The sequence below is a fragment of the Cetorhinus maximus genome, chromosome 8 (assembly GCF_964194155.1).
Source record: "Cetorhinus maximus chromosome 8, sCetMax3.hap1.1, whole genome shotgun sequence".
Classification (NCBI taxonomy): Eukaryota; Metazoa; Chordata; class Chondrichthyes; order Lamniformes; family Cetorhinidae; genus Cetorhinus; species Cetorhinus maximus.
The window spans coordinates 42,941,220-42,967,791 of record NC_135886.1 but is presented as its reverse complement, the minus strand read 5'-3'; the positions used below and the strand labels follow the sequence as shown (position 1 = coordinate 42,967,791).

General features: G+C 42.6%; 1 protein-coding gene across 1 annotated transcript in view; it reads left to right on the top strand.

Moving 5' to 3' along the window:
• The first annotated feature begins 15,171 nt into the window (after positions 1-15,171).
• anks1ab (ankyrin repeat and sterile alpha motif domain containing 1Ab) overlaps positions 15,172-26,572 on the top strand; it is a 436,373-nt gene continuing 424,972 nt past the window's right edge. The window contains exon 1 of the mRNA XM_078547799.1: positions 15,172-15,424. Coding sequence (XP_078403925.1) covers positions 15,285-15,424 — 140 coding nt within the window. The 5' untranslated portion in view covers positions 15,172-15,284. The remainder of the gene's footprint in view (positions 15,425-26,572) is intronic.

Genomic DNA, 26,572 nt, shown 5'->3' with positions numbered 1-26,572 from the left:
GGGAATATATTAATGAGAAAATGGCAGTCGGATTACATTTCAGCAAATGAAAGCTGGAGGGAGGTGCATCAGATTGTTATCCCATTAGGTTATAGAAATGAGATTCTGAGGAATGTTCATGAAATTCCAATGGGGGAACATTTAGGAATTAGGAAAACCCAGGACAAGATACAGAGGTTTTTTTTTGGCCAGGATTGCATGGGGATGTAGTCAAATTCTGTGGAACCAGTTATACATGCCAAATAACGGGAAAAGCATAAGCAGTGATTAAGCCGGCACCTTTAATTCCAATACCAGTATTTGAAGAATCTTTTACCAGGGTCATGATTGATTGTGTAGGACACCTCCCTAAGATTAAAAGTGGAAATCAGTATTTATTAACAATAATGGATGTGTCTACTAGGTTTCCTGAAGTGATACCTTTAAGAAATATTGCAACTTAAAAGATTATGGAGGAGTTAATTACATTTTTTTACAAGATATGGTTTACCTAAAGAAATACAATCAGATCAGGGGTCAAGTTTCATATCACAGCAAGTGATGAAAATGAAAGCAGATACGAAAGTTAAAATTCGCAGCTTTGTTCCTGGAGAGAAAGTATTCGCTTTGTTACCAGCACTAGGGGATTCATTAAATGCAAGATTTAGTGGGCCTTACAGGATTGAAAAGAAATTGAGTGAAGTAAATTATTTAATAAACACTCCATGTGGAAGAATGAAGCGGAGGGTATGTCATGTAAATATGCTTAAAAAGTACTTTGACAGGAAAGAGGAACAAAAAGATGTATTAGTGATGGTGGATGATGAGAACAAGGTAGAAGTGCAGGACTCTGAAATTAATTTTCCTCTAATCAAATTGGATAATGAGGGGGTGCTTGAAAATTTAAATGAAATATTGAGTTACCTTCCAAGCAAGAGTCAAAGTGATTTGGAAAAGCTATTGCAGTCACACAAACCTATTTGTGGAAATAAGTCGGGAAAGACACATTTAGCTTTCCATGATGTATGTATAGAAATATCATCTTCAGAGAGGCAACAGCCTTCTAGATTAAATCCCAAAGTTATCACAAGTACAAAAAGAAATTGACTTCATGTTTCAAAATGATATCATTGAGTCTAGTTGCAGTAACTGGAGTTCGCCTATTGTGCCGGTACCGAAACCAGATTGAACACAAAGACTGTGGGAAGAATATTGCCTTCGGTGTGCGGGGCGGGCCCGATATGCCAACACATAAAATGACGTGAGATGACGTCGGGCGTACATCCTGATGTCATCGCGTGTCATTTCAATATTGTGTTTGATGGAGTGTGCCAGAGGCTGCTGTGCGCCCGCCGAACTGTCAACGGCCTTCTAAGACCATTAAGAAAGCAATTGACCTCATTAGCAACCCTGCCCATCCAACCTTAAGGTTGGCGGGCAGGCGAAGAGCCCAAGCAGCCTTTGCGTTTTCCAGGAAACCTCATCCACGAGCGGGATGAGGTTTCATAAAATTAATAAATAATTTTTTGTAAACGTCACAAACATGTCCCAGCTCATGTGACACTGTCACATGAGAGGACATATTTAAATAATTTTTTAACCTTATTATGTAAAAACTTTTATTATCTGCGTAATCTCCCTGAGGCAAAGGAGCGCAGGCACTGATTCTCCCTCCTCCCCCTGCCTGCACAGGTACAGCTGAGCGCTACTGGCCGCACGTTACGCTGGCTGGGCCTTAATTGGCCCGCCCGCGTAAAAATGGCGGTGTGCAACCCAGTCCGCCAGACTTGGTAAGATTGTACCCTGTGTGTGGACTATCGAAAAGTGAATGCGGTGACAAAAGCGGATTCATATCCCATATCATGGTCGGAGGATTGCATTGAGAAAGTGGGACAATCGAAATTTATCACAAAGCTTGACTTGCTAAAAGGACATTGTCGGAGAGGGCAAAGGAGATATCAGCTTTTGTAACACCAAGTGGACTATATCAATTTAAAGTCATGCCATTTGGTATGAAGAATGCACCTGTGACATTTCAAAGACTGACGAACAATGTAATTGTGGGTCTAAGCAATTGTGTGGTTTATATTGATGATCTAATTGTTTTCAGTCAGGCGTGGGAGGAGCATTTACAGCATCTGAAAGAATTATTTACTCGACTACAAGAAGCTAATTTGATGATGAACTTGGTTAAAAGTGAATTTGCAAAAGCGCAAGTTACGTATCTAGGCCGTACCATTGGACATGGTAAAGTGGCTCTGAGAGATGCGAAAGTCAAGGCTTTTGTGGATTTCCCAGTGCTGACAACAAAACAAAGTTTTGAGATTTCCGGACATGAGTGGGTTTTAACAGAAATTTACACCAAACTTTAGTCAAGTGGTTGCTCTACTGACTGAATATTAAAAAAGAACAAGATGTTTTAGTGGACACTGGAATGTTAGAAGTCTTTCGATAGTTTGAAAACTGTATTAACTATGAAACCAGTGTTGGAAATACCCAATGATGCCAAGCAATTCAAGTTGGCCATTGACGCAAGCGATATAGGCATTAGGGCTGTACTGTTACAAGAAGATGACACTGGAATTGAAAAACCGATAGGGTATTTTTCACGGAAGCTAAATGTACAACAGAAGATATTCAATGATTGAAAAAGAGACTCTGAGTTTGGTGTTAGCATTGCAGCATTTTGAAATTTATGTTGCAAACAATTCATCAAACAATCGTTTACACAGGCCATAATCCTTTGAAGTTTTTGGACAAATTTCGTGATAAAAATGCAAGGCTTTTCGGATGGAGTCTATTGTTATAACCATTTAATCTTCATACTATACAAATTTTCTGGAAGGGAAAATCTGTTTGCAGATGCATTATCAAGAATTTGAAGCTTAAAGGAAAATGGATCATTTAAAAAAAAAAGTGGACACTGAACTAGAGTGATTTCTGTTGATACCAAGGACTTGTATATGTATTTATGTTAATGCGTGCATCTGGTAATGTAATAGTGTAATAAGTATAGGAGAAGATGTGAGATAGGTTATTAAATTAAGCCATCTTTTAGAATTATGACGGTTCATTTTCTGATAATGAGGGGGTTATCATGAAGCTGTTAATTCATATAATATTTTGGAAAATATTTTTCTTTTAAAATAGAGGTTTAGTTTACAGGTATGTCTTAACTGGATTAAAGCCAGCCAATCTGGGTGCTTTAATGTACTACTTTGAGATGTAAACTGAGAGATAGTGTGCATTTGCATTTTTTTTGAATAGAGCATTCAAGAAGTGGGGTGAAAATTAATGCCTTTCTAACAGATACCAAGCAATATGTTTATATTACTAATAAAATTGGTACAATGAATGGGGTTTCATTGTTAAAAGGTTCAGTCAGTGATGGTAGGTATAACTTCAGTAGTTTTCGGGTGTGCAGGCAGAGGCAATGTAAGATCAAAAGGCAGCTGCAAGCCTCCAACTGGCTCTACAGTGAAAAGAACCTCATTCTGAATTAGTAAGGTGAAAATGCTTTGCCTGGTGTTTGGTTAAGTCTATGGGTTGCTGTTGCTTTAATGGAGATTAGTTTGGGAATTTGTTAAAAGCTATGATAGTAGTAATTTGTAGCCATGTGTACATATATTTTAACCTGTGTAAATTAATAACATGTTTCATTTAGTTTAATGTAAAACCTAGAACTAGTGGTCTGATTCCTGGGCCAGGATTTTCCCATCGGTGAGCGCGGGGTGGGGCCCGCTCGCCGATGCGTAAAATGACACACGATGACATCAAGCGGAACTCCCAACATCACCACGCTCCATTTAAATTTTCAGGTAGGCGGGGGCTCAGCAAAATCAGCTGTATGCCCACCGACCTGTCAGTGACCAATTGAGGCCATTGACAGAGTCATTAAAGTAATTAATGGACCTGCCCGTCCAACCTCAAGGTTGGCGGGCAGGCCAGGAGCCCTCGGTGGGCATTAGAAAAAGCATCAAACCTCATCCACGGGCGGGATGAGGTTTCATGTAGGCTTTAAAAAATTTAATTAAGATGTTTTTAAAAGTTATGGACATGTCCCAACTCATGTGACAGTGTCACATGAGGGGATATGTCAGGGAGTTTTTTTTTCTATTTGAAATATTTTTCAATGTACAGCCGATCTCCCTGAGGCAGCACTTAGTCTCGGGGGATGCGTGCGCTCTTTTGTGCGCATGCGTGAAAGAGCGCACTCTTGGCTCAGGGAATCCCCCCCCGCCCGCACAGGGAGAGCGCTTCTCTGCGGATGTCACGCTGGGCGGGCCTTAATTGGCCCGCCCATGGAAAACGCCGGGGCGCCCCGTTGGCATGTCTCCGTGCACCCGCTCTTCAACTCCCCCCACCAATGGGGGGAAAATTCTGCTGCTGAGCTTAGAGTCGCATCTCAAATATAACACTTAAAATTATTGATTATGACAGTTGTTTCAAGTTTCTCCTGGGATTTTTAAATAATTGCTTTACCAACTGCACCAGTCATAACCATCTTCAGAGGACCCCAGGCTGGGTCTATGTCACCCGGAATCATGCAACTACAGGGAGGCAAAAGTATTTGCCAGGCCCCTTGCAAGCCATGTGTGAGAAGTCTCCTGTGCACGTTGATCCTTTGCCCTTCACAAGCTCATCTGTTCCAACACCCTAGTGTTGTAAGTACTACCTGCTGGGGTTCCCCTTCAGTTGTCCAGTTGAGATGACCTGCATCTCTGTCCGCCCCTGATGACCCACCTCCCATGCAACATCTCAAGATCCCCATCATGAGGCTCTGGATAGTTGTGAATGGCCATGGTTCATGTTACATTCGATGTGCAGTCCAATACCTTTACCCATTCCCCTTCCCTCATGACCCACAGCCACAACCCCGCCCCCCCTATAACCGTTGATACGCCAAATGTAACATTTGATCTTCCCACAGTTACCCTTCAACCTGACCCCATCACCCTCCTTTGCAGGTGAATGTCCACGTCCCCTACCTTCCCGAGAAGCCCACCCCGGTGACAGTGGTTCTGCACCTCATTCTGCCAACCACCAGAATCTGGTTTTAACTTCCGTAACTCCTCCAACAACCCTGAGTGCCCCTTCGCCTGTCATCACCAAACCCTCACCCTCCCAACCTACCAGCCCCTACTGCCCCCTTTAAACCTCACCATTCCTTCCTATTAACAGTCTCCTCAGTATGCACCCCAAGACCCAATTGACACCATGGACCCCTCTCTCTGAACACCTTTCTCCTCTTTCCCCCCCCGCCCCCATGCCCATTCACACCTGCCACACCTGACCCATGCCCACACACCACCATGGCCCTTCTGACCAGCCCATATCAACTTATCCATTCCATGACCCCCACAGCATCCCTCTCCCCTACCATCCCCGCTCCTCTCAAGGCCTTCACACCTGCCCCACCTCTTTATTTCCCTCTTCCCTGTCTAATCTCCTCCCAGCACGGACCATCACGACTCAACAGTACCTCATGCAACTGTCCGCCTGCAGCTAGAAGATCCACCCCTTGGAAGCTCCTTGGGCAAGAAGATCCATCTCCTAGAAGCTCCTGCAGTGAGAAGATCTGTCTCCTGGAGGCTCCTACAACTGGAAGATCGACGTCCTGGAAGCTCCAGCAGTTTGAAGACTCACATGGTTGATGCTGCAACCATCCACTGCTGCATGTGGTGTTCCGGGGTCCACGGTTGCTGTAGGTGTTCATTTTCCAATCTCCGCAAGCTGCCCCAGGCCGCCTTCAAAGTGAGTCCCAACATGTCCACACCACGTTGGTCTGGATGTGTTCCAGACTGGCATGATATCCCACTGGCGGGGCAGATAATTGGACGGGGGGAGAATATCGCTCGGGCCTTCATCTACATCCCATTAATGGGATGCAAAACAGCTTCACGCCGGCCCCTGGCAGGAATGGTACGCACCCAGGAGCGTACGTTCCCGTCATCATTTCTTGCCAGCAGGAAACTGATTTTACAGTTCCCGCCACATTGTCCCCCACCCCCCCCACTGCCAACCATTAAACCAGCCGCAATTGGGACTGGAAAATCCTGTCCATTAAATGGCTGTAAGCCTCCTCTCCCCAAAAGCAATGAGGGACTTATTGAGATGCCCTTATTTAGGGTTGCTGACCCATCCCTCCTGCTGAAGTTTCAAGAATTTTTGGAACCCTATTTTCTCTGCAAGATATGACTTTTTCTTGCCACTGTTTTACCCACACGTCTATTCTTCACGTGTAACCAATACAAGTGTCAGTAGATGATTTGACAGTGTAGAATATCACAGCAGAAGCACATTATTCAACAGGAGTCATTGACGCAGGAGCTCCAGCTAGTTTTTTTGCCTCTCCCTGATCACATGCATCTTGAGGCCAACTGTAGAAGTTTAACTGTTGCTTGAACTGAGATCAAATGACTACAGATCTGAAAGTGAAACTGTGTCTTCATAACTTAGCAATAGAGTAGGCCATTTCTTTATCAACTGGGCCATCAACTTACATATATTTTAATTTCAATAGCTCCCATATCAACATACATTAATATGATTAATTTACTAAGATTTATCTGCTGCTAGTTATTTAATTCTCTTTAAGATGTAGAGTTATAAAATAAATGTATTAAGCTCTAATTGAATACATTCATCAAAATGGTATCCATTGAGTCATTGAGACATAGCATTTCAGTACTGCACACTCCCAATACAGTACTGCAGTCATTTGTAATCCTGTCTTGCAGTATAATCGAGAGACTTAATTATGCTTAATTTCCAGACATTAAAACTAAAAAAGATTGAAAAGTTTTCTTGATGTTTGCGTTTCAGCCACAGTACTGGGCCCTGAGGGATCCATGGATTAGAATCAGTAATCAGTATTCAACTCTGCTTAAAATACAATGACCACAGTAAGCAAAAATTGATATATCCAAGTGTTTTAAAAATCAATTGGAAGTGAAGGTTAAGGGGGTTTGTGAAAATAACAAGGTCAGCTGACAGAGTGAGAGTTTATGGAAAAACAATGGAATTGAATGGCTACAGGGATTCTCCTGACCATCTGCCATAACTTAGACAGAAAATTCATGGAAACCTCAGGGAAACTTTGCTGTTACATTAGCTCAGGGCTTCCACTGATCTTCTGCTGACAGTACAAGAGATGGTAAGGAGAATCTGAAAAAAATTCTATGCCGAAATCTCAATTTTATGCAGCACTGAATAATAGTTCATTTTATTAACCATATTGACTTTTCAGATGCGGCACTGAAGTATTGGACTTCAACCTTTGTAACCTTTCTGAGTAAGTGTGTTAATTTATCTTGCAGCTTTTCATACTGGTTTACAGCCGTTTTTCAAACTTATTTCATGCAGGATTCGCAGGAATAGTTTTTCACCCCATTAGCACAAGAAGGAAGCAATAAAACACTAACCTTTTTTCCCTCAGATGATGATGGACTTGCTGTGTATGTCTTGCATTTTCTGTTTTCTGTATTCTGTACTCATTTTTTCATTTTTTTTAATCAGGTAAGTCTGGGCCTGAAATCTTAGGATATAAAAATTAATACCATGTGCTACAACACTCAGCCCTCAGATTATTGATATTGGATGGTAATAGCTAAGAATGTGTAACTTGCAAACTTACAACCTCCAAAGACGCTGGGAATTATGAGGGTGGAGCTTCTGTAAGCGAAGCCTTTTTTGTTACAGTAATATCTGATTCGTTAATCACATTCCTCTACTCCTGGCAGGAATTGCTGTTGATGTTGGTTACTGTGGTCAGGAGTGGCTATGAATCAATGTCTTCAGATAGGTTCTTCCTAATCTCTGGGATTACCCAGATGTGGTTCCATGCTATAAATGTCTTTATGGTTATGAAAAGGGTCCTAAAATTGCACAACCAATTCACACCTTCAGGTCACACTAGCTGTTTAGAAGGTTGGGATGATGCTGTTGACTATTGTTGCAATGTAAGAATCCATTCTTTCAAAATGAAAAGGGAACTGGGGGAAAAAGAAAACTTTGGAAATAAGTACAGAAAATAGTTTAATACTGGGTAATAGATATGGTGTTGACACCAAAATATCTTAAAGTCTGGGCGCTTGTGTGGAACAGATGTGGCAGTTTCATGGTGTTCGGAGTCTAGATAGGGTTCTTTAGGGTTTGTCTGTTTCCCTAAGAAAGCTACTTTAGACTGTGTAGTTTATTCCTGTTTACACCTCCAGATCTCAGTTATATAATCATGTGACGTTGCATTATAGTTATATTAGCATCATGTGTTTCTGATGTTAACCCTTTACTCTACAATTCACCCCAAGTATATACTCCCAATTATATACATCCTCCTAGATCTCCCCCCAAAGTCTCGGACTTCACAGGGTCAGTCCCTGTGGTGCCTTGACTAATCTCCTTTATCTGGTTCTTGAGGACAATCTGTACTCTATTGTAAATCGACATGAGTGTTTTGCTCCTGAGTCTCGTGTTTCTGGCTCCTTGTCTCCAGCGGGATTTGGAAAATAGATACAAATTTCCATTGGTTTTCTTCCCACTGATATCAAGGCTTTTCAATTCCTTCTTATATTTCCTTGGTCCGTTTTGATTCTATGGGGAGGATTATTCCCTCATTGGGCGGGCTCAGCGGTGGGGGCAGGGACAGTTGGGAAGCCGCCCGCCGCCCGCAATTGGGGCCAGATGGCGATTTCACGTTGGCGGGCCAATTAAGGCCCGCCCAGCGTCAAGTGCGAGCGGCAGCGCTGCTGTGTGGTCGGGGGAGGATGAGCACGATTTTCACGATTGCGCGCGGTTGTGCGCTTGAAAATCTCCCTGAGGCACACACAGCTGCCTTAGGGAGATAAACATTTTTCAAACTAAAAAATAAAGATTTTTGAAATGTTATAAAACATGTCCTCTCATGTGACTCTGTCACATGAGCAGGGACATGTTAAATATGTGTTAAAAGTTTTAAATTTCTTTTAATGACTGGTCGAAACCTCATCCCGCTCTTGGATGAGGTTTTGCCAAAAATGCAAAGGCTGCTTGGCCTTTTTGCCTGCTCGCCAATCATAAGTTTGGACGGGCAGTGAAAAATTTAAATCAATTGGATTGTTACTGGCCTTAATAGGTCTTTTAATTGTCGGTGGGCGCGTTGCCGATTCCTGCGCATGCCTGCCAACCAAAATATCGCGCGAGTGCGCGATGACATTGGAACACTTGTCTGATGTCATCACGTGTCATCTTACGCTCGAGCGGGTGGACACACGCCCGCCCGCTCAGCGAAAAATTAAGCCCTATAAGATCTCAGATGTGGAGCTCTATCTACCATGCCTCCTTTCTGTTGGTCTCATATCCACATTCTCTCCATGGGCGGTAGCAATTATATGTCTCATGCTCTGTGACTAAAGTTGAAAATACGAGCTTGATTATGCCTTTGTTGCTGCTCATACTTTTTAACTCATGATCCTTTGAGGTAATGTTAAATTGTAGTTTTTGTTGTAGAGCTGGAAGTTGTGTTCACAATTGTCTTCCCATCAACAATTCTGATGGTGAGAATCCATTTTGCAGCAGTGAGGATGGCCTCACTTATTCTTTTCCAAGTTACATCCCTTTCCCCATGAACGACTGCTCTGTTGGCTTCCTAAGCTCATCTGTACTGCCTTTGTGAGAATTAAATCTTCCCTCATTTGCAAGAGATCTGATAGAGTTTCATCTAAGACCCCAACTACTATGTGATCGTGCATTAATTAATCTGACGTAGCTGCAATTTTCTGCTAGCCTGTACAGGTCAATTATGAATGAATCCATGCACTGACCCGGTTTTTGTTTCCCCTTATTAAATTTTGCTCATTCGATGATTAAATTTTTTTGAACACTGAAGTATGCATTGAATGCCTGGAGGACTTCATGGTAAGATCTTGTTGCCTCATGACTCCTTGTCTCACCATTACGTCATCTGCAATATCTCCTACTGCATGGAGTAAAGTACTGAACTGATTCTTTTGTTCCCTTTTGTGCAAACCTGAAGCTGTTCTGTATCTGAAAATCTCTTTCGCCAGTTGTCCCAGTGTTGATCCTGTTGAGAACCTTCAGCCCAATGGAAAGGTTCTGGGAGTGACAGTGGGGATTTCATGCTTGTCCTAAGCTCTGGATCTGTTGCTGTTTCAGCAGTTTAGCTTGTAGACTGTGATCTGTGCTCACTGGGTCCGGACTCTGGGTTGGTGTTTTGATTTGCAGTCAATGCACCCACGATGCTCTGAGTTCTCAGGTGATCTTCAATCAATTTTCTTTTTATCCTTTATTCAAATATCTGTTGGTCTGTCAGGTCTGCAGTCTTCACTTGGAGTTTTTCTGGGTCTTTCACTTGTCCGCTGCCAGCATGTTTTGCCTTGTGTTCAGGATCTAGATGGCATTCTTTAGGGTTTGTCTGTTTCCCTAAGAAAGCAATTTAAACTTTAGTTCATAAAAACCATTCTTGTTTATTTACAGATATATGCACATCTCAGTAACCCTACACAAGGTTGTACATCTGCTTCCCTCCAGATCTCAGTTACTTAATCATGTGACATTACATCTTAGTTACATCAGCATCATGTGCTTTTGATGTGAACCCTTTACTCAATAGTGACCATTGTATCCCAATTGATTATTAGAATTGTTATAACTGTCTCTATTGTGGATCATTGTGGAGTTAAGGATGTAGAATTTTGGTTTCAGTTTAAGGTGAAGTGGGGATTGTTTACTTTGTTTGGTTTAGTATGCCTGTGTGTGTTTACAAACCAGACTTGAACTTTTGACCCAGCTGAGAGGCTTTTAGAAACAAGAAAGCCCTGAGATTGCTATGGAGAAAATTGTTGAGGGTGGAACTATGCTCTAAAAGAGAAATTGGTGGGTTTTGTTTGTTTTCTAGGAAAAAGTAAGTGGAAGAGAACTGACCTGGAGACTGCAGACATCCAGTATGTTATGTTTAACTAGAGAACTCAGTTCTCTGTGTTTAGAGAGAAGTGGGATTTCTAGAGAATTGGGTAGGACCAAGTAGCTCTGTAAAGAGAGAACTCCAGCTTTGGAAAATATGCCAAGCAAGTGTCTATGTGTGTCTGTGGGTTGTGGCATGTGACCATCAGCTATGCCTATACTTGGACCAGGATGCCATATTGGTAGGAAGATACCATAGCCATGAGCTGTGACCTGTGCAGGCAGACCCTGAGAAAAAGGAACTACCTCCCAGAGTATGAGTATATTTAAAAGCATATGGAGTGAAAGCCACAGTAAAAAGGTTAAACTGGGCTAGTTCTTCTGGATTGAGTTTAAGGTCGAAGCTCATTGTTTAACATCATTACCTTATTTGCTCAGTATACCTATTTAGTCATTATTGCTTCTGTTTGTTTTATTCAATTTGTATAGTAAAGGTTCTTTTGATGTTTCAATTTAATCTTGCGCTTATTTCCTTACCCTTGGTTCTTCTGCGTATCATATACTTTGAATGGTTATGGCCTATCAAGCCAGATCCTAACAAGTATCTGGCTTGGCCAGTATTCTCATACCTGGGATCATAATAGAATACAAATGTACAGACATCAACATGTCTCCCCAGCTAAAACATTGGATAAATAATGAATATGGTCTGATACGTTAACCTGTGGTTTTCGTCTCTACAGGTGCTGACTGACCTATGTTTCCAGCATTTGTGCTTCTGTTTTTGATTTCTGGCATTGAAGTTTCTTACTTTTACTTTGACGTCATTTTAATAGTTAGTACTAGTAATCTATATTTCAATTTTTTTTTGCTGCATCATGGTCAAGCATTCTCTTCCAAGTCTTCCATCATCCTGACTTTGAACTATGTTACTATTCCTTCAATCTTGCTGGCTAAAAATTCTGGCACTGATGATGTACTACACCACATGGACTGCAATGGTAAGAAACCAGCTTACCACCTCTCGGGCAATTCGGGATGGATAATAAATTCTAGCCCTGCCAGCAATGCCCTCATCCCATGAATGAATAAATAAAACAGACTTATGGAACAGACTTCCACCTACTGCAGTGAAATTTTTAGACAAGTATTAAAAAAGGAAATAAATATACTCCTGATTCAGCAGGGAGTGAAGGGATGATAATAAAGCAAAATTCAACTGACAGGGAACTGAAAGGGCTGCCCTGATCATGTGGTTGGCTACAGCAGTGTGTGTAGCAGAGCCTTAAGGAATAGAAGGCCTGGTAAATGCTGAGTTAACTCCTTGCATCTGTAGTGATATAAATGGCTTCAGCTCTCCAATCAAAGGAATGGAAATTCAACCAGGTCCCCAGTATCTTATCACAATCCAAAGACCTCCACTGGAAACTCTTTCGAGTTACCAACAGTCACAGATTGCAACTTCTTTCGAGAACGATCACAGTTCTTGGTTTTCCAGGAGTGGGACATGAACCCACAACCCTCTGATTCAAAGGCGAGGGTGCTATGAACTGAGCCACACCTAAGGTGCACCTGTATGGATGCTGGGAAAAGAAACAGTTGTGTTCAGCTGTAATGCTGCTAATTCCCTGTGGTCAATTAGGTAGACATTACTGTTCAGGTTTATGCAAAAGGATGGCTACTTGAATGAGGTGTGGCATACTGCTTTGGAGCTATCCTGTCAAGAGGCAAAAGCTTGAGAAGGACAGAAAAATAACAAACGTGAGCTGAGAAGTTTCTGCTGATGCACTTGAATGATAGGGTGAATCGAGTTAACTTAAGGAAATTTTCTGATTCCAATAGTAAAACAAATATCGCATAAACTTCATACGAGTAGAAATGTTTGTACAGTAGCTCCATGTTCAAAGAGTTTGGAAGTCATTTTATGTGTAGGTCATTTCCTTTCTTCTGGTTGATTTCTCTTTTTTTATTCATTAGTGTGATGTGTGTGTTACTGGCAAGGTCAGCATCTATTACCCATCCCTAATTGTCCTTGAGAAGGTGATCATGAGCCATTTCTGAGACTGCTGCAGTCCATGTGTTTATAGGTACATCAACTGTTCTGGAACACAAATCTTCAGGGATGTTGTCAGGGCCAATACCCTTCGCTGCATCTAATGCCTTCACCCATCTCTTGATGTAGTGAACCGAACTGGCTGAAAACTGGTATCTGTGATGCTCTCACAAGAAGAGATTGAGGTGAATCATCCACTCAGCATTTCTGACTGAAGATGGTTGCAAACACTTCAGCCTTGTCTTGTACATTGATGCGCTGGGCTCCGCCATCATTGAGTGTGGGAATCTTCGTGGAGCCTCCTCCTCTAGTTAACTGTTTCATTGTCCACCATCATTCATGACTGGATGTGGCAGGACTGCAGAGCTTTGATCTGATCCATTGGTTGCAAGATTGTTTAACTCTATCTATAGCATGCTGCTTCTGTTATTTAGTCCTGTGTTGTAGCTTCACCAGATTGGCACCTCATTTTCAGGTATGCTCAACAAGGCTCCTGGTATGCTCTCCTACACTCCTCGTTGAACCAGGGTTGATTCCCTGGTCCAATGGTAATGATAGAGTGACAGACATGCCAGGCCATGATTACAGGTTGCAGTTGAGTGAAATTTCGCTGCTGCTGATGGCCCACAGTACCTCATGGATGCCCAGTTTGGAGCTCCTAGATCAGTTTTGAATTTATCCTCTTTAGCACGGTAAATGTTGCATGGGAGCAACATGCCACAAACCATACTATGTGGCAGTGCTCATCCAACAAGCCACAACACAGTGGGAAATTTACCGCATAAATTCTGCTCCAGAGAAGCAATGAAAGCAGAAGAAAAGGAGAACCTTGACTTGAGAACCTCCCTTCCTGAGGGAAATGCTTGTCCTCTCTGCCCAAAGACTTGTGATTCCAGGAGTGGCCTGCTGAGACACCTGAGGACACAAAATCATGAAGCCTGGTAGACGTAACCCTTGTTTCAAAGGTCTGACAATGATGAGTACCACACATGATAGAGTGTGTCCTCAGTGTGAAGATGGCACTTTGACAGCACAAATTGTGCAGTGGTCACCCTTACCAAAACTGTCATGGACAGAACATCTATTACAGGTAGATTGGTGAGGATGAGGTCAAGTAGGTTTTTCCCTCTTACTAGATGTCACATGGTGGCAGGTGTTCTCTCACCACATGCCACAGGCCCAATCAGGCAGATAAGTTCTTCAGGCCTTGACAGCTCAGTCAGTTGTGGTGCTAATGAACACTCTTGATGACGGACATTGGAGTCCTCCACTCAGAGTACTGCTGTGGTTCAAGCAGGCAGCTCACTATCATCTTCTCAAGGGCAGCTAGGAATGGGCAGTAAATGATCTTCTCGGTGATGCCCATATCCCATAAACGTATAAACATAAATTATTTTATGATCCCACCCATCAGAGAACTTAGACACAGGTTCACGGATACCAACAATTAGAAGACTAAAATGTACACAGATATACGACTGAAGTTTAATCAAATACAAGGAATGCAGTTTGCCAGTTGATCAATGATAAAGTTTCTGCTGCCTGCCACATTAAATCCAGACTGCAAAGAAGGTATTGGCTTGCAGGGTTATCTGTAGACAAGTAAGATGAACTTCAAGTGGCAGCTGCACTCCTTCAGATTCTGTTAATGAGCCATGGAGGATTTATTCAGTTCCAATCACCATTGCCAAGTATGACATCATGAAGGCAAACTAACCTCTTGGGGCCTTACTTCCCCTGCCCTCCATGAGGATAGTCATTTGTTGGTTAAGGCTTACACATTAAGAGTAGCCACTTGAACAAGACATTAGAAGGCTGCTGCTGCTGCCTGTAGCACTGTACCTAGTGTATATGTATTTAATTGGCTGTAAAATGCTTTGGGTCACCAAAGGGTCATGAACGGTGCTATATAAATAAAAAGTTATTTCTTTTTATTTAAAATATATTATTGCAATCTGTCACCATGATTGGGACCTTAAACGTTGCTCTGAATGCTTGTGGTCTTGGTAACGAAGCTTTGCCAGTTTCTGTGATTGGAACACAGGATATGGTTAGTGCAGGGAATCCCTTCTCCAGCAAAGCACCTCCCTTGTGCATACCGGATGACGTCATGGGCAGAGGCGAATTCGCTGCCGTCGGAGCGAGGCTGCTGACGGGGAGCGAGCGCTTCTGCGCTTGCGCCTGGCTCCGGGAGTGGGCGGGTAGGCAGCGAATGCGCTTGCGCCTTATTCGGGGAGAACCGGAGGGGAGGCAGTGAGTACGCGTGCGCGTAACTGCAAGCTTAGGTGGGGGGGTGGGAGCGAAGCGGTTGCTTGGTGAATGTGAGGCGACCCTGGGCGTGCGGGCAGACACCATGGGCAAGGAGCAAGAGCTGCTGGAGGCGGCCAGGACCGGCAATGTAGCCGTGGTGGAGAAGCTGCTAAGCGGCAGGCATCGGCTGTCGGCGGGCAGCGGTGGAACGGTGTCCCTGCCTCAGCTTTCAAGCCTTCTCAGGTGGGTCAGGCAACAACTTGGGAATTGAGTAAGGATGAGGAGGGGGTGGCTGGGCCCCGGCTGGGGTGAGGAGGCGGGGGCGGGACACCTGGAAGGAGGACCGGCTGTGTTGGTTGCTCAATGTCTGGAGTCCCGTCCTGTGTTTGGTGACCAAGCTGTGGCTGCGATCACTTTAAATTTAGACGATTCTCAGTGGACCTAATAGCAGAAGAAAGAAGGTTCAGTTTAGAAAACGAGCTGATGCTGCAGGAAAAGTGAGCTCTTATTCTTAAAAGCCGTTTTGAATGTTTGGGGCTGGTTCTTTGCGCAGCGACAGTGTTGTGCAATCTGTAATGAGTAAGAATGTTGAAGTTCTCGTTAAGGGGTGGGGGTGGTTGTATGTGAGGAAATCGTTGCAATCCTTGTGTTTATAACCTGGTTTTTCGTTTAAAAGTTTAGTATATACCTAATAGGTTGTTTACTTTTGAGAAAGTGTCAGAATCTCCTTTTAAAACAAAAGATTAGCGACAATTGTTTGCATTTATTTATTTTGTTTGCATCTTGTTTGAAATAGTCCTGTTTTATAAATAGTTCATCTTGATAATTGCCTTGCACAAAACCAGTGTGAAAAAACAGATACACCTACCCTTGAACCTGGTCATGTGAGTTAGTGATTAATGTTTAGTTTCTGCACACCGTCAGGTTGGTGATACCTCCAGGTCTGTCGTTCTCACATCACAAATACTCTGTAGACAGAAAATGTTTGATGAATTAATATGAGGTTATTTGTAACCTTTTAACCTGATGCTTGCTGGTATGCCAAGCACTGCTGCTGTATTGTTTGAAATTAAATAAATTGCAAATCTCAAACAAAAACAGCAAATATTAGAACTACATTTGATTATTTAGCATCTATGGAGAGAATAAGAAAGTCCATGCTTCAGGCTGAGTGGAACTTCTGCTAAGAGCCAGTCTGAAACATTGGCTCCTTTCCATTTATGCTGAATGATCTACATCTACAAGAGCCTTGCTTCCAGGGTTCTGACAATGTGGCTGCTGGATTAAAATTTTTGGCTTCATTCTTGATTCCTGTTATGACACTTTATGTCAAATCAGTATTTTCAATTGCATTAAATACGTTTCCATTTGTAAGTGACATGAGTCAGGGAGGAACTTCATTATTTCTCTGTACTCATGTAGAATTTGCCTTGGTAAAGTATAAAAAAGTGAAAAGATAAAAGCAAAATACTGTGGGCCTGAAATGAAAACAGAAAATGCTGGAAAAACTCAGCAGGTCTGGCAGCATCTGTGGAGAGAGAAACAGTTGACGTTTTGAGTCCGTGTGAAGAAGAGTAACTGAAGAAGAATCACACAAACTCAAACGTTAACTCCTTTTTCCCTCTGCCCTGATGCTGCCAGAGCTGCTGAGTTTTTCCAGCATTTTCTGTTTTTATTATATATTATATAAAAAGAGGGCATTTGTTTTTGGAAGAATGGGGTAACTAGTATATGCCTCTGGCAAGAACAAAGCCTTCAATAAGGGCCAAACTGATCTTTAAACTGCATGGAACTTTTAGTAGTCTCTGTAGTTTATTTTGAAATCTTTATTATTTATGTAAAATAAGCAGAAGGGGGAGCATGTCAGTGCTGGTAATGTCATTTTACCACCTTTTGCAATCAGCCATTTTCTTTACCTAGCCGCATTTGAACTTACATTATGGAAATGAGTGTAAAACATTGTTGTAATGGTTAATTGTAGTTGTAATTGGTGTCAAATATTCTTTTTCTAGACATGAGGACAGGCTGATTGGAGCCTTGCTTCCAGGGTTCTGACAATGTGGCTGCTAGATTGGTATATTAAACAGTTAATGGTTATTTGTGTTTGCTCCAGTGGAAACCATGTCACATAATTTTGGTGTAAAGTACTTGGCAGGAGGTGTAAGATCATTGTGAAGAGGTAGCTTTGCACCTCTCGGGCAAGGACACATCATGTAAACTTCTTGAATAGTGTTCTCAATAATTAGCTTTTGCATATGTTGCTGTTTGCATTTTTACAGTTAAACTTGTGGCACTGATTATTAGTCTTTGTTTCCTATTTACACAAACTTCACACTTCAGAATAACTTCAATACAAGGCTTTTTAAAGTTTTTTAAAACTAATTTTTAATACTAGAGAATTGATGTTGCTGTTTCATTTTCCTGTCATTGATATTTAACCACCTTTTGGCTGCTTGGGAGTGCAACTCTGAGCTTGTTCTTCCTTGGGCAGAGAATGATACAGGATCTAACAAAGTAGATTGGGTCTGCCGATTCTCTTCATTACATTGGCTTCTGCACTAAAACAACATTCTAAAGATGCAAGTACAATTTGTGGGAGAGATTGACCAAACTCTCTCTCCCAGCTTCGATCTACCTCTTGATGGAATTGATTATTGAGGATCATGGGCAATAATAAGCAAGGGGGAAATTGAGGAAGTGCAAAATAAGAAATTGAACGCTGCTAAATTACAAAAACTTAATTTGTGCTCAGCCAGTAAAAGAAATTACTGCAGGTCAAGTATCCTTTATCTGTAAACACGAGACCTGAACACGTCCAAAAACAGCAGATTTTTTGAATGCTTTTGGGATGTCTGTGACTTGAGCCAACTCTACCCTCGCTCACCGCACCTGACCTTTAGCGCAGGAAATTTAGTTGCTTTTCTGCACTGTTTACCTTGCAAACCGTCTCCTAGAAGCAGATTTGCAGATGGTGCCACGGGTGGAAACTTATTACAGGTATCCTGTATTTATTATTCAGTGGCACATATTGCTTTTCTAGCCATTTTATTTACTTTAGACTAGCCAGCCTAGGCTTCGGCCATTGCCATGTAAGTGGGCCTAGGCCTATATGTGGTATCCAAAAACCGAAATGATCTGAAATCTGAAACACAGTCGGCCCTGAGGGATTCAGATAAAGGATACTCGACCTGTGTTTATTTTTGAGAGCCTTGTATTTGAGTTTGGGCTTTGCTGCCTGCAGTTATTACTGGACTCTAAGCCAGTTATGAATTATGGGCAGGAAACAGCCTTGGATAAACTTCAATGGTTGACATGTGAGAAATGGATTTTTGGGAACATGAAACAACGACAACATAAATTTATATATGACTATAACATAAAACTTCCCAAGGTGTTTCATAGGAGCATTATGAAACAAAAATAAGCCACTGAAACAAATGAGGACATATCAGTTCAGATGACCAAAAGCTTGGTCAAAGATGTTTTAAGGAATTTCAGAAAGGAGGAAAGAGAGGTGTGGGGAAGAAATTCCAAAGATTAGGGCCTAGACTGAAGGTGTGGCCACCTTGGTGGAGTGATTAAAATCAGGGACACAAGAATTTAGAACTTGATGAGCGCAGATATGAGGGTTTTGAGACTGGAGGAGATTAGACATGGGGTTGGGCAAGGCCATGGAGGGATTTGCAAACAAGGAGAAGAATGTTAAAATCAAGAAGTTGCTTTACTGGGACTCGAGTAAGTCAGCAAGCATGGGGTGATGGGTAAATGGGGCTTGGTTCAAGTTAAGGCATAGCAGCAGAGTTTAGGATGACCTCAGAATTTAAAGAGGGTAGAATGTGGGAGATCAGATGGAAATATTTTGGAATAGGCAAGTCACATGTAACAAAGGCATGAATCTGGGTTTCAGCAGTAGATGAGCTGAGGCAGGCAATGTTAGAGATGAAATAGGTTGATTTAGTGCGAATATGAAGCTTATCTCTGGGTCAAATATATCACAAAGATTGTGAACAGACTGGTTTAGTCTCAGACTGTAGTGAGAGGGGGATGGAGTCAGTAGCTCTGGAACAGAGTTTGTGTGGGGGCTGAAAGTAATGTGCTTTGGTCTTTCTGATGGTTAATTGGAGGAAATTTCTGCTCATCTGATATTGAATGTCGAATAAGCAGTCAGATAATTTGGTAACAGTGGAGGAATCTGGAAAGATGGTGTTGAGATAGAGCAGGGTATCATCAATGTACGTGCGAAAACCAATGCTCTGCTTTTGAATTATGTCACCAAGGGGCAGCATGTACATGAAAAACAAGAGGGGGCTGAGGATAGATCCTTGGGGGAACATAAGAGGTAACAGTACAGGAGTAGAAAGAGAAGCCATTTAAAAAAAAAAAATTTCATTCTCGGGGTGTAGGCTTCGCTGCCCATTCCCAGTTGCCCTTGAGAAGGTGTTGGTGAGTTGCCCTCTTGAACTGCTGCAGTCCATGTGGTGTAGGTACACCCACAATGCTGTTAGGAAGGGAAGTCCAGGATTTTGTCCCAGCGACAGTGAAGGAACAGCGATATATTTCCAAGTTAGGATGGTGAGTGGCTTGGAGGGGAACTTCCATGTGGTGGTGTTCCCATTTACCTGCTACCCTTGTTCTTCTAGATGGTAGTAGTCATGGATTTGGAAGGTGCTGTCGAAGGAGCCATGGTGAATTCCTGCAGTGCATCTTGTAGATGGTACACACTGCTGCTACTGTGCGTCAGCGGTGGAGGGAGTGAATGTTGGTGGATGTGGTGCCAGTCAAGTTGAGCTGCTTTGTCCTGGACAGTGTCAAGCTTCTTGAGTGTTGTGGGAGCTGTACTCATTCAGGCAAGTGGGAAGTATTCCATCACACTCCTGACTTGTGCCTTGTAGATGGTGGACAGGATTTGGGGAGTCAGGAGGTGAGTTACTTGTCACATGATCCCTAGCCTCTGACCTCTTGTAGCCACAGTATTTATATGACTAGTCCAGTTCAGTTTCTGGTCAATGGTAACCCTGAGGATGTTGATAGTGGGGGAATTCAGTGATGGTAATGCCATTAAACTTCAAGTGGCGATGGTTTGTTTCTCTCTTGTCGGAGATGATCATTGCTTGACACTTGTATCGTGTGAATGTAATATGCCACTTGTCAGCCCAAGCCTGGATATTGTCCAGGTCTTGCTGCATTTGGACATAGACTGCTTCAGTATCTGAGGAGTTGCGAATTGTGCTGAAGATTGTGCAATCATCAGCGAACATCCCCACTTCTGACCTTATGATGGAAGGAAGGTCATTGATGAAGCAGCTGAAGATGGTTGGGCTGAGGACACTACCCTGAGGAACTCCTGCAGTGATGTCCTGGAGCTGAGATGACTGACCTCCAACAACTACAACCATTTTCCTTTGTGCTAGGTATGACTCCAACCAGTGGAGAGTTTTCCCCCTGATTCCCATAGACTCCAGTTTTGCTGGGGCTCCATGATGCCACACTCAGTCAAATGCTGCCTTAATGTCAAGGGCAGTCACTCTCACCACAGGAGTTCAGTGGTTTGGTCCACGTTTGAACCAAGGCTGTAATGAGGTCAGGAGCTGAGTGGCAAACTGGATGTCAGTGAACAGGTTATTGCTAAGCAAGTGCCACTTGATAGCACTGTTGATGACCCCTTCCATTAATTTACTGATCGAAAGTAGACTGATGGGGCGGTAATTGGCTGGGTTGGATTTGTCCTGCTTTTTGTTTACAAGGGACACCTGGGCAATTTTCCACATAGCCGGGTAGATGCCGGTGTTGTAGCTATACTGGAACAGCTTGGCTAGGGGGGACGCAGCAAGTTCTGGAACACAAGCCTTCAGTACTATTGCTGGAATATTGTCAGGGCCCATAGCCTTTGCAGTACCCAGTGCTTTCAGCTGTTTCTTGATATCATGTGGATTGAATCGAATTGGCTGAAGACTGGCATCTGTGATGCTGGCGACCTCTGGAGGAGACAGAGTTGGATTATCCACTCGACACTTCTGGCTGAAGGTTGTTGTGAATGCTTCAGCCTTTTCTTTTGCACTGATGTGCTGGGATGGAGATATATGTGGAGCTGCCTCCTCCAGTGAGTCGTTTAATTGTCCACCACCATTCATGACTGGATGTAGCAGGACTGCAGAGCTTAGATCTGATCCGTTGGTTGTTGGATTGCTTAGCTCTGCCTATCACTTGCTGCATCTGCTTTTTGGCATGCAAGTAGTCCTGTGTTATAGCTCACCAGGTTGACAGCTCATTTTTAGGTATGCCTGGTGCTGCTCCTGGCATGCCCTCCTGCATTCTTCATTGAACCAATGTTGATCCACTGGCTTGATGGTAGTGGTAGAGTTGGGGATATGCTGGGCCATGAGGTTACAGATTATGTTCGAGTACAATTCTGCCGCTGCTGATGGCCCACAGCGCCTCATGGATGCCCAGGATCTGTTTGAAATTTATCCCATTTAGCATGGTGGTAGTGGCACATAGCACAATGGAGGGTATCCTCAATGTGAAAGCGGGACTACGTCTTCACAACAACTGTGCGGTGGCCACTCCTACCGATACACTCATGGACAGATGCATCTGCTGCAGGCAGGTTGGTGAGGATGAGGTCAAGTATGTTTTTCCCTCTTGTTGGTTACCTCACAACCTGCCGTAGACCCAGTCTAGCAGCTGTGTCATGTAGGACTCGGCAGGCTCAGTCAGTAGTGGTGCTACTGAGCCACTCTTAGTGACGGACGTTGAAGTCCCCCACCCAGAGTACATTCTGCACCCTTGCCATTATCAGTGCTTCTTCCAAATAGTGTTCAACATGGAGGAGCACTGATTCATCAGCTGAGAGAGGGTGGTATGTGGTAATCAGCAGGAAGTTTCCTTGCCCATGTTTGACCTGATGCCATGAGACTTCATGGGGTCTGGAGTCGATGTGATGGTGATGTCTGGGACATTATCTGTAAGGTATGATTCCGTGAGGATGACTATGTCAGGCTCTTGCTTGACTAGCCTGTGAGACAGCGCTCCCAATTTTGGCACTAGCCCCCAGATGTTAGTAGGGAGGCCTTTGCAGGGTCAACTGGGCTGCTATTACCATTGTCGTTTCTGGTGCCTAGGTCCTTGCCGGGAGGTCCGTCTGGTTTCATTCCTTTTTTGTGACTTTGTAGCGGTTTGTTACAGCTGAGTGGCTTGCTAGGCCATTTCAGAGTCAATGGAATAAAGTAAAATGCTTGCTAGGCATTTAAGAGTCAACCACATTGTTGTGGATCTGGACTCACCGGACCAGGTAAGGATGGCAGATTTCCTTCCCTAAAGGACATTAGTGAACCAGAAGGGGTTTTACAACAATCGACAATGGTTTCATGGTCATCATTAGATCCTGTCATGGATAGAATCCAACTTTTAATTCCAGATTTTTATTGAATTCAAATTCCACCATCTGCTGTGGTGGGATTCGAACTAGGGTCTCCAGAGCATTACCTTGGGTCTCTGGATTACTAGTCCAGCGACAATACCACTACGTCATCGCCTCCCCAAATTGACATTCTGGAGATGATTAGATAGATACTGTATAAACTTGTGTAAAGGTTGACCTCACGATTTTTGGGCTAAAAGAACATAATTTTTCATATATCTCGTGTGAAAGTTGTCACTAATTTTTTTTAGGGATCAAAACCAAAATATTTCCTCACCAAAGTATAACCCTGGAGTGTTCATGATTTGATTTCATTGTAAATATATAAATACTAATGAAAATGAATACCAATAAGTAAATGCTTAAAATATTTGTTTACATTTTGTTTTTATTTATTCAAATTATTAAAGTGCTCAGACTACGAATGATAATTGATATTCTTTGTTATTGGTTTTTACGTTATTCCATTACAATGTGTTTTTCTTTTTGGGTTTCACTTTTCTCAACCTCTCAAACATCATCCGTGTAAAAGTTGACCCCGTGACTTTTGGCTGACAAACTTGGTCTCAAAATTTTAATTTTACAAGAGCAGTCCTACCCAGCTGGAAGACGGTGGGGAGGAGATGGAGGAGAATGGTGTGTTCAACCGGTTAAGGGCTGCAGGCAGATAGAGAAGGATGATGAGGGGTAGTTTACCTTTGTCACAGTCATTGGATGTCATTTCTGATTTTCATCAGAGCTGTTTTGGTATAAATGGCAGGGGCGGAAACCTGATTAGAGGGATTCAAACACTGAGTTCCGAGGAAGACGGGCACATGTTTTGGAGGCGGCAACATATTCAGAGAGTTTGGAGAGGAAAGGGAGATTGGTGATGGGGAGGTAGTTTGCAAGAATGGTGGGGTCAAGGATTTTTTTTTGAAGAGAGGGATTTTGATGGCAAATTTACTGGAGAGAAGGACAACATCTGAAGAAAGCGAACTGTTAATAATATCGATTAATGTGGGGAGGGGAAGTTGAATGGTCAGTAGTTTAGTGAAAATATTATTGAGGGGCCAGGACATGGTCTCATGGACAAGATGAGCTCAGAGAGGACAAGGGGAGATGGGAGGGAAGCTACAAGAAGATGTGGGTTCAGGCCTAGGGCAGGGGAAACTTTTGAGAAAGTTTGGCCCGGTGAACTAGTGTTAGGCGGAGACGCAGCAGCATCAGGTGCTGCTTTTTTGTGATGAACACTTGTAGGGATCTGTGTAAGCTTGAGGCAGTAAGTATTGAAAATTTTGTTCAATGTTTTGGTGCTTAATCCAAGTTGGTGTTTTTTCAAAGGAGTAAACAAAATAAACTTGAAATACAGTAAAAGTAGTTATCAATAAATAAATAAATAAGGTAAGGAGCAAAGATCAAGAACTAAGATACCTATACCAATTTCAAAAGTTTGAGGTTTTCTAGTAGCATCTATTCAGCTGGGGTAAACTACTCTGATCTGATGACATTACAGGACAGCAGATTGAAGATTGGTTGCATAATTTTTTTGGCTCTTGGGTGAGTAAACGGTAGATAATTTGTTTTTTTTTTAACGAGTAGCCTACCTAATTTTAGTCTAGGCCATCAAGAAAATAAATAAATAAGAGAGATGGGAAGGCAGACCATGTGTCAGGACTGTAATATGTGGGAGCTTGTGAACAGAGAGTTTGTTCCAGATTCCCACATCTGTAGTAAATGTCTCTGCCATGAGCCACTCCAACTTGGAGTAATTGAGTTAGAGTGTGAATTCGAGCCACTATAAAACATAAGACAGTGGGAAGCATTTCTTTATAGTTTTATCCAGAACACACTTACATCCCAGAGAATAGGATGGGTTCAGGAAGAGGAGGTATTATGGAGCTGGGTAATGGATCGGAAAAGTTGAGAAGGAGATCCCACAGACATTGGTCCTGTGTGACCATTGTACTTCCTGCCTGTGAGGGCAAGGAGATAAAATACAGGGAGGACAGTCACAAGGCAGATCAAGGCATTGTAGCTCAGAATGCTGCCTGGGGTTGCGGGGGAAGAACAGAGGAGAAATGTGGTAGTGCTGTGGATCCTTTAATTAGAAGGAGAGATAGTGTCCTCTGCAGCCACCAGTAGGAGTCCTGAAGGATGAGTTGTCTATCTTGAGCTAAATTTTAAAATGTGGCATGTGCAGGGTAATAATCTCTGGATTATTGTCTGAGCAATGTACAGGTTAGCAGACACAGACAATTAGAAGAATTAACGCATGGCTAAAGGGTTGCTGTGGGTAAGAGTAGTTCCTTTTCATGGGACACTGGCACCAGAACTGGGATAGGAAGAAATTTTGCTGCTGTGGATGGGCTCCACCTGAACCAGACTGTGATCAGTGTCCTCGTGGAAAGATCTTTGTGGCCTGGATTTCCTCTTTTCCAACATTAGTTTGAGCCTGGTGCCAAATCAAGGGGATCTACAAGTGCCCACACAGTCGTGTCATCAAGCAGGGTAAGCAGCCAATCACATTGAAGTATTGTCATAGACAGCAAATCGGGAACTAAAATGCACTAATTAACCTTTGGTTTTAATTAAATTTTAGCGAGCAAAATAAATGTTTGGGGCATATGCATGGGATTGAAGTAGGAGCTAAAATAATAAACACACAAATTCCACATATATTTTTTAGTCACGGTGGAGAAATTTGACATTCCACAAATATAAAATTAGATTTTCAGAGCCAGAGAGGTTTTTAAACAATAATTATGAATTTAGCATGCCGTTTAAAAATCTCATTCAACAAGTGTAACTTTTCTAAGGGCTTTTTACGGAAAGACTAATATGGCAAAAGGCCAAGCTCTTGTCAGATGAGTGGTTTCTATTTGATGTCAGCCTGTTGGGATTCAGCAGCGTACCCTTTGGAGAAGTGCAGAATCGTGGACCGAATCCCCCCCATAACAGCACTGTACCTGCACCACGTGAACTGCAGCGGTTCAAGAAGGTGGCTCAACCCCACCTTCTGAAGGGTAATTAAGGATGGGCAACAAATGCTAGCCATCCAGCGACACCCACACCCAGTGAAAGAATAAAAATCTCTGGATTTCCGTGTTTAACTACCCATGGTTGCAGAGGAGGAATGATGGTAAATGCTGACAGATTTGTCATTACAACTGCAAAATCTAGGCCTGTATTCCAGTCAGTTTAATATCAGTGGCAGGAAAAATAACGGAATCCTACTAAGGGAGAAAAATTAAAGGCTAGAAATCAATGATACAATAATGAATAGTTAGCATGGATTTCAAATAGAAAAGTCTTGCTCGAACAACCTTATTGAATTAATTGGAGAGATAACGGAGAGTAGACAAAGCATGTGTAATGATGTAGATTTAATTTATCCAGATTTCCAAAAGGTCATAAATAGACTAACATGATCAGAGCATGTGACAAGTGGCGGAATGGAAGACTAGCTGGTTGCAAGACAAATTGGTGAGTCGGGGTAAAGGGTAGCTAAACGGAATGGTGGAAATGGGTTCTACGAGAATCAGATCTGGGACCAGATGCTCACAGTTTATATTAACAATTTGGACTTTGGAATCAAAACACAATTTGTGGATGACCCCACATTGAGGGTGATAGCCAATACTGAGGACTGCCACAAATTACAAGAAAACAAACTTGCTAACTCGGCATATAATTGGCAAATGAATTTCAACACAAAAGTGGCTTCCTTCTGTGCTGGAGATGACCCTGACTCTCTATAACTTTTGAGGAAGAGCAAAACTAGAAGCTGTTAATATGATAATTACCTAGAAAACAAATAGTTAATTCAGAAAAAACTTGGTTAAACAGAAAGTGGAGTGTGGGGAACTGGGAGTAATTGGAGTGAATAATATAGATAGGTAAAAACAAAAAGCTAAAAGCTACTGCGGATGCTGGAAATCCAAAACAAAAACAGAATTACCTGGAAAAACTCAGCAGGTCTGGCAGCATCG